The following is a 20,633-nucleotide window of genomic DNA, read 5'->3' on the forward strand; positions in this document are numbered from 1 at the left end:
TAATCTGAATGGGCGAGACCCAGACATCCTACACTGAAACGTCAGTCAACAGAACAATTCAATGTGGAGAAATCAGCAGGGAGGGGTTATTTTTCTTGTTAGCAGCTGTTTACTTTTACCTGGTGCAGCGTTACTTATATACTTTTGTTTTGTTTGTTTTGTTTCAGATACTCGCAGTGTGAATTCAACTTCTTTCCCTTAGTGTTATCATCATTTCTATTTATTTTTTTATTTCAACACCTCACAGAGATTCAGTGTGATTCACAATACCAAAATTGTGACTTCACTACGATACTCTGTCAGACTGCTTTTCCTTTCTGTGCACTCCACATTACTGAGAAACAGTAAAATAATACTTTCTGCTGATACAGGAAACACATTGTTGAGACGCAGGGAGACAAACCTCTCTGCCTCGCTGAGCTTCTCCACGCCTGCGAACCACTCCCTGAAGTGACTGTCCTGAGTGAAACTGTAGTTGTTGGAGGCCAACTGGAGCAGTTTGATTTGTGCGATCACCTCAAACTCCTGCGAGCAAAGAGCAGAGCAGAAAAACTATTTGTGAAAAGGGGGTTGATCGTTATATATGCTTAATTATCTATTCAGGCATTTCATTACGACAGAACATGAACATGAAACTCACCTTTCTTCTTTTCTCAAAGTTGATCAGACCACCCTGGAGATAAAAAACATGACAAAGTGATGGTAAAAAACAAACAAACTTAAATGTATCACAGCTAAATCTCATGTGAGGTGTCTGACCTCAGTGTAATCCTTCATGGCAGTGTCCATCATCACCAGGTCTGTCAGGAAGGTCCCCAGGTAGGGAATAGTCCCCTGCATCACTCCCTGATCACAGAGGTAAAAAGAATAAACATGGAGGCAACAAAACACCTCCTTAATGTAGAGGTGCTGAAAAAATAAAGCATTCTCTTCAGGGTGGGAATGATACAAATTAAAGACTCAGAATGTGTCCTGATACCAGCTGCATATTTTTTTTAACCTAACAAACTAGCCTGATGCAGCTTTAATACTTTTTCTTATTCATGTTTACATGATTGAAAATAATAGTCTTTTTACAGTATTTTTTTTTACAGTATAGTACTTTTCATACAATAATTTGTAGTGCACACACTTCAAATATATAACGTCTATATATATATATAAGAATATAATGAAAAGCACACTGGGTCTCTCCCATCTGAGATGTGAAGCAACGAAGAGACAGATGGAGGGATTACGCATTTAACAGAATGAGACATCTTTGACGTTTTAAAGCGTCATCAATTAAATATGATTCCCGGCAGCTGCGTGTGATGCCTCTCATACGTCACGGGTGCTGAAAAGACAAAGGTTCGTCCTCGCTCATAGCTCCTCCAGATGCATTATAAGAATTGAAACACGAGCCGAGATCTATTTCCAGGTTACGGGTAGGAGGACGGAGGAGACAACGACGCACGGAATAGAGAAATGAGAACAAACGGCAGTGACTTGACTCGCCACCAGAGGAGGCTGTTGGCATTGATGGAGCTCACTGTTCAGCGTCGGAGATGACAGAAGCATCATCTTTCAGTCTGTGGACTCACCAGGTCTCTCTGCTGCTGGTGTCTCCTCTGAGCTCGTTTGGGATTGATTTCCAAAGTGGCAAACTTGGAGGTGCCCTCCTGCAGAATACAAACAAACAGAGTATGTCAAGGTTAAACGCAAAAATTATTAATTAAAAATATACACAGTATCCAGTCATTTGATGTCCCCTTTACTTGAGTTAATGTAATTTATTTGATAGTTTTATATTTTTCAGCCAGATATCACACATTAAACCATGTTTAATGAGACTTTTTGTTGTAAAACAGCGCCCCTGCCAGCACATCAGTTATAGCTCAGGTGGAGAGGGGTACTGCAGCACAGAAGATGGAGAGAGGTTTCCAAAACAAAAACACACGAAATTATAATAAATTCAGATGAAGTTATGTGAGAAGTTGCTAAAAAACAGGAAGACACCACAGTAACTGTAGAAAGCTCTGTGTTGAGTTGAAGTGGTGTTTGTAAAGAGAATGTAACACATCATATTTTAACACTTGCTCTTAGGTGGATTACAACACCGTCATACCGTGAGTACCACTACTAATAAAACGTGCATCGTGCCGTTTTTAACTGCAGGGTGTCGCAATACTTTTCGAGGATCAGTATATCGTACAACACAACTAAACACGACCAGTAAACTGATCTTCATGTGTAAAATTGAGAGCCCATTTAATCCTAGAAATGCGGGACTTTGACCTCAAAATTAAATTAAATAAATTCATAACACACCGGGTCTGGTCTTCCTATTGTTTGTGCTATTCGGCCGGGATGTTGAGTTTGTGCATACATTTAACCAGATGTTTTTAATGTTTTTTTCACTTCTTAAATACTTATTTTGACCCTAAAACTCCATGTTTTTTTTCAGTTAATTAGTTTAGTTTCCAGATGTGTAAAAAGTAATTTACAGAGCAAGAACATGAATGCTACCATATTTTCATGCTAACTGTTTTTCTCCTTGCTGCTGAATTTGGGAAGTGGGGGTAAATTCACCTCCCGGTCACATTCCTTAGGGTGACGTAACACTCAGAGAGGCCTTCTGTAACTTGAGCTGACCGAGTCGAGTGAACGCAGCCTGGCCTGAGCAGATAAAGGCGACACCCCGGGGTGTTTCCTTACGCAGGCATCATATCTACGCTGTTAATGACACCTGCTAAAGGTCCTCTGAGGGAACCCCAGCTGACGTCTTGACGTCAGCTGGGGTTCCCTCAGAGGACAAATCTCATGTTCACCACAAAAAACAAGAACAAAAACACATGAATGAGCCTCACTGTTGTTACTTCATCAGCACTGAACTGAAATCAGGTTTGTTTGATAGACAAAACGACTGTAACCAGCTGTTTGAGGAGACTTTTTAAAAATGCACAGTGGACTGAAGAACGGAGAATTTCAATGTAAATTGAATTCAACTGAAAACTGGACATTTTCATCATTCTAATCTTGACAGCAGCAGAACATGGCAGATGTAGTCCAGTCAGGTTTCTCAGCTCCTGCTGTGCTTGTACTGAGCGCATCAGAAGGTGTTAACGCCTCTCTGCATTAAACGCCACAGATCAGATAAATGATGACAGTAATGCGTCAGCAGCACAGAGCCACAGGACATGGCGAGTGACATAAAGACACTGTGATCCAGCAGGATGTTCCTCTGCAGCGGTTATGAAACAGACGGTCACCGAGTCAAACATCCTGCTGCTTTCTGTTCGGCTGCCACGCAAAGGTGTTACGTAACTCACACAGATTGATGGATTGATTGGTTTGTCTCATTAGTTTTCACCTCTCTCCCTGTCATTTGGTTTCCTGCAGCTCCTTTATCTCATCATCGTGAGTATTATGTTCTGTTGTCGGTGCGGCTGCTACAGCTCTGATCGTTACAACGTAACCCGCTACAACGGTACACATACAAACACCCACCGCTCTGACCATCCTGCTACGCTGGTTTGAATGGGAACCATCTCTCTACTCCTGTTTGGTTTCTATGGTTTGATCATTTTTCGATATTTAAAGTCATTATTTAAGAGGACACATGTACTGCTTGTTTCTGTGTGTTCTCTCGAGAAGCCGCTGACTTGCCTTCACCAGCAGCTCCCGGCTAAGGGAGTAGTTGTTGTCGTCTGAGAAGATCTCCGACAGCTCGCGGAAGGTGCGGAAACTCTCCCTGTGGACAGACGCAGAGGTCAGAGCACGAAAAACAAAGCAAACGAAGAAGGCCGGCGCCGTCTCCAACAGCATTCGACCTGCGCGTGGAAACCTCACCGTGACACTTCCTCCCAGGTCCTCTTCAGACGGTGGATGGCGTTGCACTGAAGGGCAGAGAGGATGGCTCGCAACGAGGAGAAGTTCTTCAGGATCCGACACTCCTGAACACAACATCATCCAGTCAGAAACACGAACAGCAACACTACTAAGCTACCAGGAGACCTGAAAAGATGGAAAACATCCCTGTCGATCATTTTGAAGCAGCTAAACTTACCCGAGCCACGTCGATCCACCTCTCCACCAGCCGGGCTCTCTGGTTGGGCTTCAGCGTCGGGTTGCTCAGGCAGGTGGTGATGACACAGTTGGTGACGGAGTTGAACTGGGCCACAGTGGCTCTGATGGTGGGGGCCAGGTGCTCCTTCCCCTTCTTGTCCCGCTGAGACCAGATCCCCCCCAGGCAGTGGTAGGGCACCACCTTCTTAAACAGATCCTGGACAGAGAGACATTAGCAACACAGTAAGACTGAGATGTTCAAATACTTTACTTTAAGGACCGAACCTGTTATTCTGCATATGTGGTTTCAAGCAGAGGCTGGTTACTTTCAAACAGGAATCTCCCTTCTACTCCATTTTTAGGATTTTGTTTCTATGATCAGCAGCTCTAATTACAGGAGAACTGTGGTTTGAAAACCTGACATCATCGGTTTATTGTTCCTCTAACACCTGAAAGAATGTCAACAATGAATCACAGACATACATTTTCTCTGTTGTTCGACATAATCAACTCACCGATGATTCATGTCTTATTGCTGTGTACAGTTATGGTGAGAGGATGAATCGATTATGGAGTATTTTTTTTAAAGCAAAACTTCTCCAATGTTCTGCTTTTCTTTGTTTAATGTGTAAACTGAATATCTTTAAGTTTGACATCATTTTCTGATGTTTTATAGACTAAATTATAAACATATTAAATTAATAAAATTGATAATCAAACAAATTCACGAGTTGTTAAAATCAATGTATTGGTTTGAATGTCAAACTATCTGGGAGACTTGTTGACTGTGGAAGTGGAGGGAAGTTAAAAGAGACAGTTGGTGAGTGAAAAGGGGAAACATGCTCACCGCGTCCATGAGGGTGAACTGCTCCGCCACCATGATGGGGTCAAACGACAGGAAGCTGAAAGCAGGAAGCTCGTCCTCGAAGCCGCTCTCTTCCTGCGTGGCAAAAGGGCAGCCGATGTGTTCCCCTGAAGAGGTGGAAAAACAACATCATCTTCACAACGCTGCCTCAACCTGAGCTCAACGCAGAGACACATCCTGCACTCCCTTGTCCTTTCTTTGGCCTCCATGGTTGTTTTCTCCCCACAGGATCTGAATATTTCCCTCAGTGCTGATGTGCGAGTCCTTATCACTCGTACAACCAAACTGTTCTTCACGGGTTACGACATGAAATGTGGAGCTGCACATGAGGACAAACTGTTTGCACTCAAAAACATTTATCTTCTGCTCCCCCCCCTTTTTTGTTGTGCTCTGCTGCCGTCCCTCTACTGTCCTGCCTTCATACCATCGGGATCAGGCTCACACTGCTGTCGGCGGTGGAAGTGGGCCAGCAGGTTGCGGGCGCGGCGCTCCAGGTCTGAGCCGGGGAAGTGGTGGCGAAGGTAGGACATGAGCTGGTGCAGACAGTCGTAGTTCGGAGGGGTCCAGAAGTCCTCGGAGTACTGGTCCAGCCACGCGCCCAGGATGGACGAAACCGTGCTGGGACACAAACACACGCAGAATAATATAAGAAATACGATACACAAACAATGACTTACACACATGGTTTGTCAATATAAAAGATCATTTTTCAAGAAAGCCTCAGTTAGTCGTGAAACCGCTCAGTGAACTACATCTCTAGTCTCACACAAGGTCTATAATCCATTGAAACGACCACCTGTAATACTTAATAAAAGAGCACATATGAAGGTTTAATTATTCTACTAAATGCCCGGTGGTTTCTGAAAGCGATGCTAACAAAGGCTTTTAGTCAAACCGAAGGCAGTAAAAGTGTTTAATAAGTTAATAAACGTATACTTTTATCAAACTACTGCAGCAACAGTGCGACAGGTGTCTATCAAAGAAGAAATAATCTCTGGTGGGGACCCTTAAACCCAAAGGATGAGCCGGTCGAGGCTCGGCGCTGTGATTCGTGTCGGCAGACTCACTTCCTCAGCTCCGTGCAGTCGTCCTGAGAGACTCTGTGTGCCGTGGCTGCAGGGATGTTTAGGAGCTTGGCATACCTAAAAACAGAAACCCACAATCAGTCTGGTTCAACGACGTTACTGGAAAAGCAACATTTAAATCCAGACATCGGCGTACCTGTTGAGCAGCAGGTCCAGAACCTGCCTGGTGGAGGCGAAGGAGCGGTAGGTGCAGAGGAAGATGGTGACGTAGGTGGAGTCTTTGCCCCTGAACGCTGACACCATGTACTCCACCAGCCTCTCCAGCGTGCCGGCCTTGATGGTCCGTACCTTGCAGGTCTCGTAGAGGCTCAGGGCCGAGTCCGTATCCACGCCCAGCCATCGCTGCCCCTTACTGGCTGACTGGTGAAGCTGCACCTTCCTCAGCGTGATGGTGAAGATGGCGTCCTCCTCGGCCTCCTCGCCGATCTCCTGCGTCGAGCTCTACGAGACAGAGGACAAGGAAGATAAGACATCTTTCTCCACCCAACCACCACCTTTATGCTTTGAGTTTCATCCTTAATCGTGTGCTTCAAGTCATGGTGGGTGTTTCGTAAGGGAACAAGCTCTTCAAATAGCCGCTTTAGACTGAAGAAAGAAAAGATGTCACCGTTACCATGCCAGCTAAAAATGTCCAACATCTCATTTTGGGACGAAAGCCTTTAATTATGACCATCTGTGTGACCCGGCTCTCTTCTTTTGGCTCTGTGAGTCATACTCTGTGACACAAACAATAGCTTGTTACTAAACAGAGCTTACTGGATAACTGGCACTACAATACAAGCTGCAGCCTGTATATGCCCAAACAGGGAATTAACACAAGCCGCTTGTTGCGTGAATGAGAGCTCTGTCGGACGTTTGCATGTCACCATCGCAGCATTTTGTTATTGTTGATTTCTCCTGACCACAATAAACAAACTAACCGGGAGGGAACGCAGAGATGTTGACAGAGACGGTTTAATTCATCACCGCGGCCATCAACAACATGTCACCTGCGTTCAACTCGACGTGTTGCAAAACTCCACCATATAGCAAAACAAGCTGAGTGATTCTGAAAGGAAGGTCTATGTAGTTCGTTCAGGATCCATTCAGTCCTCTAGGAGAGCTGCTCACACAACACTGCCGCAGGTTTTGCACTTTTAACGGCAGGGTGTCTTTTCTAGCGTCAGTCCGTGCAACACTATTTCCCACTTCTCCGATGGGGCAACCACTTGCTAGATTTACTAGCTTGCCACAATCCTTATTATTGAGCTTGAGTGGGCCGCTCCATCGAAACAATAACAAAACATGGACTTAAGGGATTTAAAAGGTGACTTCAGATTCACCAAAGTCACACAATAACACAAACAAACCCATCGATCAAGGCGACAGACCGGTAACGCCTGTGTTCTGTGAGGTTCAATCACGTTTTTTTTATTTTTTTATCGTGGCTTTGAAGGGAGCGATATTAAAGCGTTTGTTCCTCATCAGAAAGGGAAAAGATTCTAAATATAGCTTCATTTTTTTGTGTCTAAAATATATCCACATCACTGATGAATTACTAAATCCTCAGTAGCATCACTTTTCTAGCAGTATATAACTCATTTGTGTGACACAGAGAACAGTTTATCACACAGCAGCATGTGTTTCCAATCAGCAGTTTGTAGAACCGGACCGATGAAGCTTGATGGTGTGAGGCTGCTGAACAGATGTAACCCTAAATAGTGGAGCTACAGCAGTGTGAGCCATTAGGACCGAGGCCTCCACGGAGGAATGGCATGTAATCCGTCACGGCCCCTTGTAGTGCATCGTGGGAGCATTACTCATCAGAGTCCATTTCTAAGCCTCCGTGTGACTCTCTGTGCTTCGCTGCCTACTTTTTTCTCTCTCAGTAACATCTCAGTCAATGCCACGTCGCTCTGTTGTGTCTGTGTTACCGTGGAGACAAGCTCAAAATGAGGATGGCTGTGAAGTTGGAAAAAGTGATACAGCCAGCACTGCTACTGCTGTTGTTTTTAAGTTTCATTGTTTTGACATGATTTATATCGAATTTAAATGTATGAGCGTTTAAAAAGTAGTTTATGACATAACATTTGGAAAAAAGGGGAAATATAAAATAAGCAGATAAACATTAATAGTACAAACAACAAAACACCAAGTTGCAGAAAAATGCATGTTTGAAGAAGGCTGACTCTTCTCTCCAACATGCCGAGCTTCATTCCTCGAATTGTCCTCCACAAACTTGTGTGACAGCTCAATGTGGAGGAGAGGAGACAAACCCCTGGACTGTTGTAAATCCCGTAGAGCATAATGGCGGAAGCACAGCTGCAGCTGAAGGCCTTGACGGCGGGAGAGGTGCTTATCAGCCAAACCACAGAGGCCACGCTGCTATCACTTCAAGCCCCCGGAAAACGCAGCGCATCGGCCGAGTCGGTTCCCACTATAAATGCTGCTATTCATGCCGTTGCCATGATAACCAAACTCTCCAGCAAAACACTGACACCGCGATCAATACCTTAAACAGAAAGGTTCACTGTCACTTAAATAGAAACGATCAAACATGTATAATCTGTGATCAGCTTCGAATGCTAAAAATATCCAACATGAGAAATCGAAGACCACTTGGTTGGCAGGTTGGTCTTAAACCTGAAGAGCTTCTAAATGCTTGTTGAGAAGCATTAAGTCTATGAAGCGAATTAGATGAAAGCTGTCTGGCCCTTTGCTCAGAAGACGTAGGCGCTATAAATGTAATGTGATCTGGATCCTGAGTGCATTTACATTTTCTGGGACTTTCCTCTGAAACGTCTTCTTTAAGTCTCACATTCCTGCAGCACTGATTCGCTGAGTAATTCAGCGCTGCTTTGTAGATCTGAGCCATCCTGGTTACAAACTCTCAGGAAGTGCCTTCTAAAGACAGGCAGCCCACTCGGCACCCTGGAAGCAGGAAATATGATACGAGCTAAATGTTGCTAATTGCTGTTCACTGGAAATAACAGTCCACCTTTATGTAATTCCTAATTCTGTCATCTCATGTCATTCCTGAAAAACACAACTCAGTCCAACTCAGCAACCCATGACCCCCCTCTCCTCCCCCCACTCTTCTTCTGTTTTTTTCCTGCTCAATTTGCCACTTATGTTAAATAAGAGGTGGAGGGGTAGTAGGAAATTAATTTCATTTCCTATATTTAATTTCTCTTCAAGACTGTAACTAATACAGCAGCTAACAAATGTGTTCCAGTCACTTCTAATATTATATGTGCTATAAAAAAGTGAGAGGTCGAGTTCCTCACTCAGGCTGTATCTCCAGTACGCCTCTCATTACTGGAGGAGGCGATCAACACTTTCACCAAACCTCGACAGCGACTTTCTTTACAGTCGGCATTCTGCCGTCGGTGTTACACAGCTATATTACTTGCCCGCTGTTTTGGACGACAGATGGTCTGCTCTGTACAGATGCAGCGGGAGTCAGATTTCCCTCATCATGTGACGAGAGTGAGGCTGCAGGTGCCTGTGCGGCGGCGTGGGAGTGTTGGCTAATGGCCCATTAAAGAAGCAGTGACAATTAACGTCTTTTTGTTCCCTCGTGGCACTGATTGTTCAGTTCAAAGCTCCCGTTAGCTGAAACACAAGGCTGAGTTGGTCATAGTATTTCTACCGTGAAATCATGAAATGTTCAGCGTGTCCAGCAGGGAACAGACTGACCCAGATCCCAGCGTTTTAATATGATGCACTAAAAACAGAAAGGCACTAATAGCTTTCTATAAATAAAAGTTATTTACCCTTCACTGCAATGAACAATGCAACCAAACAAACAGCCATTATGCCACAGGGAAGGTTTTTTATTCGCTGGTGTAAATCGAGTCATCACATGTTCCTGCATTTAACAGCGAAGTGAAACAGGGTCTGGAAGGTATTTACAATTAAAGTAGAAATGTTTGTTTTATACAGATGGATCAGAGGGGGGTGTTGGTTTTAACATCAGGGCGAATTAAACATCAACAACTATGTAATTTACTACCGAGTGCATAGTTATTGTGTAAACATACAGAATATATATAAATACTAAGAAGTAGTCGCTAGTTCGCACAAATCATCAGTCAGGCTCTTTTGTTTGGCAGCAGAAGAGTCACTTTATTATCTTTAATGCACCAAAATGTCTACCTTCACGAAAAAACAGACAGATAATTATTGAATAGTCAAATTAAATGCAACTTAAATCTCTGAGATTAATATTCTGTCGAGCGTTCCTCGGCTCCGCGCGTCAGTTTTGGAATAAAATCCCCAAAAACAGGTCCAGAGAAATGTCTGGCATCCGGAGTGGACCTCCTCCACACTCGCTCCTCCAGCACTTATCAGATCTACGTGCACCTACACCATCCTGACCATGAATGACCATGAATGTACATGTGGGCCGGAGGAATGTGAGGCGAATGAAAGCAGAGAGTGATGAGAGAGAGAAAGAAAAGGGAAGTACGCTTCCAGGAAGAGGAAGAGGGGAAAACCAAGTCACATGAGCCAAAGTGAAGAAAGGATGAATGGATTTTACTGTTTTATTTAATGTGTGTGATTAGATGAAAAGCAAATATCGAACATGTTTTCTCCTTTGTCAATGGTCTCAAAGGGCAAAATTATCATTTTCTTTGCATACAGCTTTAGGACAAAACATGACTTAATACCACATTTTAAAAAGGCAGTTAATGCCTCCCTGATCTTCTCTTGCATCTAACAACACTCAGCTGATTAATTGGCCTTGAAGGCAGTTATACGTCAGGCGAGGACGATTTTTCGGAACTTTCTGAACGCCAATAAAAGGCATCAACCAATCATGTTTGTGACGAATGGACGTATCATATCAGGTCAAAGAAACACAGGACTCCAGGAGACTGCTGTCCGTGTCCTGTGTCAAAATAAAAGTACATGCTGACATTTTGTCAGGTCTGTCTAACGATTGACATGAATTATTAGTGTCGTTAGTTACGTGATCCGATAGTCAGTCAAGTTAAGGTCAAACACGCTCTTTCCCTCAAGTGGTTTTGTTGTGGGAACTTAACTTCCTGTGAAGACGGGAGTTTATTTTGAAAAGACACTACAAATACAAGCTTAAGTGCTGAATCAGGGAGTTTTCCACAGTCATGTATATAAAGCTTATTACTGAATATTTTCAAAACCAAAGTGGTTGAAACAATCTCATGCTAAATCACAGCTGGCACTAGTTTTCATCTCTGAGGGGTTTTCAGTGGCTGGCCTGCACATGAACTATTACAGAATTATACCTATAACTGGCCATTAGAGACAAATAACAATATTCCTGCATAAGTTTGTTTCGCAGTCCCGACCAAGAGTGACCACACTGGTGACGTTATTGTAACAGAGCCAAAGTCCAAAACTAATTGATTTATAATTTAGAGTTATGCAAATAAAAACTAAATCCTCACATTTGAAAAGCTGAATCAATGTTTGAGGGAGAACACAAGTTCCATCCATTTCTTTTTCATTTTTATAATTTCCGTTTTATTACAACTTGGATCTTTTTCAGTTGTGACCACGTGGTGCTTGGCTGACTATCAGGAGAATGTAAGGTTCAGTTGCTTGACCGAGGACACTCGCTCAAGTGGAGAGGAGGAGCTGGGGATCGAACCGCCAGCCCTGTGATTAGTGGACCTGTGGTCGATGCTCACAGCGGACAGTTTTACCGTTTGTTCCTAAGAAGCTGGGTTTCTTGTTTCTTGCCCTGTCTGGTATATCTTTAGTAGCTGCACTTGTCCCCAGATCTCAGACATGAACTCAAGGAGCACAAAGTTATTCCCACTGACAGGAATGAACAAAAAAACAAGGTAAAATCTTTGATAGAAAACAAACCTGCCTCGATGGTAGTGGTCCCAAATGACCCTCAGAGCCGAGCTCTAAATGTAGAAATCAGCAGGGAAACTCCCAGTGGAAAGAGAAAATCTGCCCCCCAAAAACAGTCACCTAAACAAAGCTAACAATAGCAAATGTTCATTACAACGCTGTAGCACAAGCCAGTGACTTCCCCTCGCTAACAATGACCGCTGACAGACAGTGAGATCAATTGGATGTGGGGGAAACGGTGTGTGTGTGTGTGTGGGGGGGGGGGGGTCTCCGAATACACTCCAATGGTCAAAATATTGAGAATAGGCAACAGAAACCCTGTTTGGAGTGATTCTTTTCAGGTGTCAGTCCAGAGGAGAGTTTACCCTGATCGGCATTGGATATCAATTACAATACAATAGATTTGTTTATATTTCTCACTTTAAATAACTTACTGCTGCCTCGTCTGTAGACCATTTTGTCTGTGAAATTTGTTCTTGTGTGCACAAATGAAACCTGGGAGCAAAATATGTGTGGCCACTCTCCAGCTAAACCTTGACCTTGACCTAAACAGGAACACATTTTTTTTTTTCTGTGAAGTGAAGTTGAAAGTTCAAGCCGTGGGACACAAACAACTGATTAGATTCAAGAAGACCTCGATCCACATTTCCTGCCATCAGCTAACTCAATTCATTAAGCTGTAACTTCTGATGTTTTCCAAATGTTCCGGGCTTGTTTACAACGTCAAGGAATCTATTTTAATTCAAAGTGATGGGAGAGAGGAGGTTTGATCAAGTGCCTTAGTTATTTCATTCTTTTTTTTTGCTTTGGCCTATTTGTCTCACACACATGTTCAACTACACTCTTGGCTCAGTGCACTCCTGCCCGTGCGTTTCTTTAAACATAGTGACAGAGCTGTTGTGACAGGTATTAGTAACACGCCTGAGGCTAAACTGGCTTTGTCAGCCGTTATCAATCAGCAACATGCATGTACAGAGTTTCATCAGGAGAATAAACCTCTTATCTTTCAATGGAGTCGGTTGGGGATTCTGGCCGTGACCGTGTCCCAGTTTCTTTTGTTTCCACCTTTTCTTGACTGAACTGTTGTTCATTGCTGTTGGGCTTTAGATGACACACACAACAGGTTTTCAGGCAGCTGTGGCTCTGTAGGTGGAGCAGGTCGTTCTTTAAACACAAAGCTGGCTTAGAATGGGTGAAACGCAGAGGTCAAATTCCATGTATGGACCTATGTAGTGTTGTCATGATTGCAAAATTGTGACTTGAATACAATATCCTGTCTCAATACTGAAACAATATCATGTCAAAAATGTCAAATACCGAGAAAAGCAATGAAATAATGAGACAGAAAATGGGACTTAAAAAACGTTTTGCAATTAATTAAACATTTTGAAATGTATTTGAAAAATAAACATAGTATGCACTTCTCTGATGTGTGATTTCTTAAGTTAACTTCATATTTGCAACCAGACTTTTTTTGTAAAACAGCGCCCCCGCTGCCACAGTAACAGGTGGAGAGTGGTACTGCAGCAGGGAGTTAGAGAGAGGCTTGCAAAACAAAATGAAACAAAGTGATAATAAATTCAGATGAAGGTCTGTGAGAAGTTGATAAGGGAAAGCTGTCTTCTCTGTCCTTCCTTCTGCTATCTCAATATAGAAACATACAGTTTATTTCATCATATTATAAAGTCCTTATGTACTTTCTCTATCTTGTGTGGTCAAAGGTTCGTATCTGTTCTTTAGTCCTGCTAATCCCCAAGCGTTGCTCAAAACTGTTTGTGTTAAAACTGTTTGTTTTTCTTAAGATGTCTGTAAGTAGTAAGAATGATGTTTCAATCTGGATATTTATGAGACTTGAGATTTCAAACTAACCGAGTCTAACAAAAGTCTGATTCTCGGTTACAGGGAGGTTGCCTGTACAGAGAGCAAAGCTCACAGGTATCTGGATGGATAAACTGTTGTTGGCTCTGTATTTAACACACACACACAATACTATACAATATTTTTAAAAAGGGTTGAAATATTCCTGCATATGTCATATTTTTATATAAGGCTACTCTGACTACTATGATTAAAACCCCTCAGATTGCTTCTTAAGACATGATTTAATTTGGGAGACTTTGAGCTGCACCGTCTCTATAAATCCACTTTAGTTAATGGCTGTTTTTGCTTTATGCAGTACTGTTCCAAGTAATTCAACTAGACCAGACAGACAGCGAGTGCAGAATCAGGCCTTTTAAGTTTTTCTCCAGGCATTGCAAGCCTTCACATTCCAGCCACTGTCTGTTTCTGTCGTTGAGTCCGTCTACTCGACTCTCTTCAATATGAACCGCAGAAACAAAAGCTCCTCTGTCTGTATCTGCTCAGGATGGTCCGGCTCCCGTTTCTCGCCGAGACGCCAAACGCTTGGATCCTAAATGAGAGCATGTCACAGTTGGCCTGCGCTCGCTGCAGCCCGGAGTGTCCTGATGTGACATCCCCACCATCCTGCATGTGTCTCACATCTGATCTTTATCAGTAATGAGCTCACTTAAGTCACATTTTCTCCCAGTACATCGGGTCACATGGACGCAAACACAACATGAAGTAGTGCTGCAAAGCAACTTAGTACATACAAGTACACATTTGAGGTACTCAACATGAGTATTTCCATATTATGCTACTTTATACTTCCTCCCCACCACATCCCAGAGGGACATACTGCACCCCTTCCTCTCCTACATTTATTTGATAGCTTTAGTTCATTTACAAATTCTGATTATTGATTATACCCCTGAACATTAGGGTAATTATTTCTTCCATGTGGGATGAATGGAGTTGTGCTGGGGTGTTACATCATTCCTCTGCTTGTAAGCTTGGCTGAGTCACTGTTAGCACCGAAGCCAATCAGATCATGACACAGCAGGAAGAGAGTTGTTCAAGTTACTCTCTGTGTCATTGATTACTTCCTAGATCAGTTCCGAAGGCTTCCATGTAAGTGACTGTTGTTCAGACCCAGAACTGACCTGGTCTGGGAGTCCAGAGCTGAATGAGCCGACAGTTCAAAGGACTTCAGTGTTTCAGACATTTCTTTGTTCAACTATTTAATGCTGGTTTGGACTCTAATCGTGTTTGAAGAGCTCTCAGAACTTTGCTCTTAATTGTGACTATTTTTAGCTTGAATGCACCGGTTTATACCGTTTCACTGCAGTGTTCAACTTCTGGGCCCGTGTTGTTTAGTCAGCTCCCATGAAAATATGATTACAGTGGAACTACTTTACATAAATTCAGACAAAGCATAATATAAAAATATAAAAAGACGGACGATATATACTCTTTCCCGTCACACCAAATGGAAAACTAAATCTGTCAGTTTGACACTCTTGAAACCTCGTTCAATGTTGTGATATTTGAACCATATCAACCTCAAAATAAAAAAAACTAAAACAGAAAAAGTAAAAACAGAAAATGCAATAGGATGATTGTGTATCTTGTACATCTGCTTCTGATTAGACAATATTTTAACATTTGGAAACGCCTTCTTTAAAATGAAAGAAACGTGTTAATATTCATCAAAGTAAAGTGCTGAAAACGTCCTGAAATAATTTGTCAATTAATCAATTGATTGATAGCTGATTTTTTAAGGCAACTTTTCAAGCAAAAATGGCCAAGTATTCCATGGATATATCATCTGAATTTGGAGGATTTGCTGCTTTTCTTTGTCCTATGTGGCACTTAATACTACTTAATACTATGGCACAACTTGGCCTTCATATATTCTCACAGGTCTGTCTTTTTGTAAGCCAAATAATAAATAATAATAATAAATGGTTAATGGGGAAAAAATCACTAAGAATTACAGCCTTGCTGCAGTTTTCATCCATCCTGTCCAAAATGTCACCACGTTTTATCCTGTGAACTCATTTGTGTGAAATTGTCATAATTAGCATTATATGAAAACGAGGTCGTCAGTAACCAAATAGTAATCGGTTCATCCTTGAGTCCAGGTGGACGTTTGTGCCAATTTTAAAGAAAACCCTCCATGTTTTCCTGAGATATCACAGTAACGAGAATGGACAGAACGGAAGGACAACCCGAAAACAATAGAAGCATTGAAAAACACAACAACAGTGATGTAATAAAACAATAAAAAGTTGCAGCACTCGTTGGTAGCCAAACAAATAGAATCCAAACACTTGGCAAGTTCACTCTCTTTATAACTTGATAAATAAATAATTCATAAATCAACAGAGGAGGAATCAGACAATAAACACCAGCAGCATCTGATCCACAGAAACTTAAACTTCAAATTGTTCATAACTAGCGTGAAACCAGGCATGACTTATTATCTGCCAAAGTCAAAGGCGGTCCATATTTCAGATCTTTAATCACTAAAACCAGTTAAAGAAAGTATGAGCATCAACTTGGGCGTCATTGTTCTGTCTGACACAGTTGTAACTTCATCTCTGAGCATTTTAAAGCCATTCGATCTCCTCAGCTATATGATACTACACATACAGATACTCTGATGCAGGTTATTTGGAGCCAGAGGGATCAACAATTGACTCACTCCAAAGCACCACCCTGATCCACATCCGCCGCGGTGACCCTTTATTCAGCAAAGAGAACCATGAACTTGAATAACATTCACCTCTCAGCCTCTGGACTGACGGGAAGAAAGGCAGCGATTGTGGAGGAAGCCCGTCGGCCTCTGCAGGAGGCGGATTAAGCATTAGGTAATTGTGTTAGAGGAGAGGATTAGATTAAGGCAGAGGGACGAGGCAGAGCAGGTTAGCTGGAGCTACGAGCTCAGGACATGCAGAGGGAAAACTACAACGGGCTTGTGATTAGCTAATACAGCAAAACTCTAAAATGTCAGGAAAAGTAAAGGAATAATAGACTAGAAATAATACTTTAATACCTGCTCTCTGGTGGATTATGTGTGTGATGAATCACAGGAGATGCTTGGGCAGATTCAGAAAAAATGGAGAGTCTAATTTCATCAGAACATTTGGTCAGTAATTAGAGCTGCGTTGTTATTTTCCTTTTTGAAGAGAGTTCTGCTGATACAGACACCACCTCCGAGCATGACTGTGCAGAGCGGTTTGTGTCCTGCTTTAATATTCTTTTAACTTGATTTATTGACCCCATCCTTCTAGTTAGAGCGAGGTAAATCCTGGATCTGTTGTGGATCCATTCAGTCCTCTAGCAGAGCACTGAACACACATCACTGCCCCGCTGTCGCACATCCAGGGCTCTTATTTAAACACTGTCATACTAATAAAACGGGGTATCGCCATACTTTTATAGTATTGGTATACTTAGCAACACTACTTGTGATATCAGTCCAGGACTGACTGTGAATATACAGACGGCAGAGGCCAGATTGTCTCCGTGTGGTATCAGTTATTATAATGTTATCCTCGTCTGATCCCAGGCCTCACATAAGAGCAATAAATATGATTACTCATCCTTCTCCTCCTGATCTGTTCGAACGTACAGGATGTTTCCACGAAGAAGTGGGGTTATAAATATGAAATGAGCTCATGCCAGAGAGGCATTAGTGTAATATTTTTGGATCTGTGGATGGCAAAGTCAGCGGGTTGTTCCGTCCCAGGCGAAAAATGTCTCAACAACTACTGGATGAATTGCCATCACATCTGGTTCAGATATTCATGTTCCTGAGAGGTTGAACCCTAACGACTTTCAAGATGCTGTTTCCTTTAGCGTCACCATGAGGTATACATTTGCACTTCTGCATAAATGACTCGACAAAATATTGGATGCCATGACATTTATTTGGGATATTCACGTTCCCCTCAGGATGAATTGTAATCACTTGGCTGATGCCTTCACCTTGAAATTGAAATTAGTCCAATACTTTGGTTAATGACCAAATTTCTGCAAAACCGATGACATTCACCCACGAGCCTCAGCTGTTTATAGTGTTATTTAGTGCTGATACAATTGAGCTTACAGGCTCAACAAAGTGGTAATAGCACACATATTACCATCTTAAGAATAATCTTGTTAGCATTATTGTTGTTTTCTATGTTTCACTCTAAATTTCTAGCATCATTTAGTTTTACTCTTGTCATGTACATTATGTGACCTCATACAGAGTCGTATCCCCTGATTTCAAGCAACTCAGCATTTGACATGGATAAGCTACCGTATTTAAATAGCATATACGTTATTATAATGGGGTTTTAAACACTTATATATAAAATTAGTAGACCCATATAGGCTACTTCTATTTTTTATGCGCTCGGAATCTCCCCAGGATCCCCGCCCTAGACTCTTAAACCGGTCTGGGTCCTGAACATCCTCCTCATCACAACACAACAGACAGCATCAGGTGACCCCAGTCACCTTCCAATCCCTGCCACGTTCCCTCCTCCACCTCACCTCTAGCAGCGGCAGGTCCGGGTCCAGGTGCGTGAGGCTGTGCAGGACCACCGGGCTGGGGTCCTCCACCACCTCAAGCCTCACCCCGTCCCAAATGTTCCGCACCCTCCACGACGAGTCAAACATCTCGACCAGCTGTCCCGGCTTGACGCTGTGCGCCTCGGTTTGCATCCCCGGGAAACAGACCATGGATGCCGGCGGAGCCGAGTGTCCGGTTACCGGAGCAACGGTAGCGACATTCTCAATGTTTTCATCCGCGGCAGCCGGAGAGTCGCTGCTGCTGTCTGCGGCTCAGCGGCTGTGTTAGATCATCGCTGCTGCAGCTTCGCGCTGAGGCTCCTCTAAACCCCGCCCCCAGGCCGGTGCTGCCTTCAGGACTATCGGAAATATCGCAGACTCACGGAGGATTGACATTAACTCTTTACCGTCTATTCATTATGAGGAAACATGGCTATGCCATAATACCAAACATTATTTAATCTCTCTAATCCCTAAAACAATTATGTGCTTCATCTCAATCCCAAAAGTCAATAATTAACAATCAGATAGTGCTAAATATTAATTATATGATGATTATACACTTCATAACGTATGCACGGTTGCACACTGCACAAATCAAGTATATGAATTGTGTATTGTAATATATACTATATATTGTTTTTTCCTATATTGTTTTGCTCAGTACTATGGAGGACTAAACCTGCAATTTTAAATTAATAATAACGAAATACATGTAGAAAAAAGCCTAAATTATCAAATAGAAATGGAAATAGCAAATTAAATAAATAGTCTATTAATTATTTTACTAATTACTTATTTATTTTCATATTTAATAATAATAATATTATTATTTTTTAATTATCTTATTAAAAAAATTATCTTATTCTATTTTAGTTCGTTTTTATTTTCTATTCTTGAATGACTGTTTATGGACTGTATTAAAAAGTCATTTTAGAATGTGTTTCTTATTTATTTAAAGCAGTTTGAATTGTTGCCGACATGTTCGATAGAAATAAACCTGCCTTGCCTAAAGTAACCTAAACGAATGAACATCATGTGACATTTCAAGGCATCGACCATCAAAACAACTATTTTTGTCACAAGACTCTGCTTTTCTGTTTCTAACAATGACCATATGTGTTCAGTGAGTATTTACAACATGCATACTGTGAAGTACACACCGACGTGGTTACCCTGAAGGTAGCGTGACGTAACGCCTCAGGGAAACGATGGCAGTGCTGTTTCTGCTGTCGCTATGGCAGCAGGTTGGTATGGGAAAAGAAAACACTCACGTACAGTTTAGTCCCTGCTGTCTGCAAACATTAGGAAGTAACATTTATTCAAGTAACACCAGACTTAAGTTCAATATGAAGATGTTTGTACTTGAACATTTTCATCTAGAAGGAAATGTACATTTTACTTCACGTTTATCCACATTATTCACTAAAGACCTCCAGTTATCACTTACAATACCAATGTACCTTTTTAGTTATGATATTGTTTTTATCTTATATTATTGGCTATATTATTCTATATTAATTTTGTATTAATTAAATGTAATTTGCCTCTTTGTATCCTCTTTGTAAAGTTATCCTTTGTAACTGTATGAGTGTTATCATTATCATTATTATTCTGCATAATGTGTGCATTTATTACTTATTTCATCTCGCTTTTTAAATTAAAATTGTTAATAAGAGCCTTTTGCTTTCAACAGAGTATTCTGCAATGTTAATGAAACACGGGCTCTAAGTAGGGATATAATTAATGATTGTCTTAATTATTGATTCATCTGCCAATGTTTTGTTTTTTTTAATTTACCGACTTATTTGGTTTCTTTGGTTTATAAAATGGTATAAAACAGCTAAAAACTCTCTTTGACTCTTTAATTTATTGTAGAATCCAAGGTCGTCTTCAAATGTCTTGTTATAAAATGGAGCAATGCAGCAAAGCCTCATGTTTGAAAAGCTGGACTTTTTGCTCAGTCTGAGTACTTATTTCATCATGTTTAGCAAAACACAATCAAATAACAAGTCCAAGTCCATGACAAATCAGCAAATAAATGAGAATAAATGTTTCTGTGAACAACAAATAACGATTCTCAGAAAGGTCAACATAGGAGGAGAATCTGTCAATCTGACATCTAACACTGCCTCCTACTGGACAATGGGGGAACACATGTCTCCTACCACACTGATATCTATCATCCTCATAACACGCCTGCCCACCTTTAAAATGGATTAGCAACTCAAATTTACTCAGCAAATTTAAATGAGCAGCAAAAACATAGACGGAACAAATTTGTTGTTTGTATTTGACGTATAATTAATGGTGAACTTTAATTAAAAGTGATTTTTATTCGTTTTTGGAAGAGAAAACAATATAATCCACTCTGGCTTTTTCACACCCAACACACTGACAGGAAGAAC

The 20,633-nt window shown here is 41.7% G+C and overlaps 1 protein-coding gene across 4 annotated transcripts in view; it reads right to left on the reverse strand.

Moving 5' to 3' along the window:
• Nucleotides 1-20,633, reverse strand: part of LOC311023447 (ral guanine nucleotide dissociation stimulator-like) — a 45,575-nt gene that overhangs the window by 6,630 nt on the left and 18,312 nt on the right. For 2 of the 4 annotated variants that reach the window (XM_084025283.1, XM_084025282.1), the window contains exons 2-12: nucleotides 6,134-6,438; nucleotides 5,980-6,054; nucleotides 5,337-5,530; nucleotides 4,895-5,019; nucleotides 4,049-4,264; nucleotides 3,832-3,935; nucleotides 3,649-3,733; nucleotides 1,584-1,661; nucleotides 760-846; nucleotides 641-673; nucleotides 404-525 (exon numbers count right to left, since the gene is read on the reverse strand). In XM_084025283.1, the coding sequence (XP_083881409.1) occupies nucleotides 404-525; nucleotides 641-673; nucleotides 760-846; nucleotides 1,584-1,661; nucleotides 3,649-3,733; nucleotides 3,832-3,935; nucleotides 4,049-4,264; nucleotides 4,895-5,019; nucleotides 5,337-5,530; nucleotides 5,980-6,054; nucleotides 6,134-6,438 (1,424 nt within the window). Of the gene's footprint in view, nucleotides 1-403; nucleotides 526-640; nucleotides 674-759; nucleotides 847-1,583; nucleotides 1,662-3,648; nucleotides 3,734-3,831; nucleotides 3,936-4,048; nucleotides 4,265-4,894; nucleotides 5,020-5,336; nucleotides 5,531-5,979; nucleotides 6,055-6,133; nucleotides 6,439-18,207; nucleotides 18,492-20,633 lie in introns of those variants that run through there. The other 2 variants (XM_084025281.1, XM_084025280.1) reach the window with 2 other exon arrangements.

This window comes from Eutrigla gurnardus, assembly GCF_963514095.1.
Source record: "Eutrigla gurnardus genome assembly, chromosome: 13".
NCBI lineage: Eukaryota > Metazoa > Chordata > Actinopteri > Perciformes > Triglidae > Eutrigla > Eutrigla gurnardus.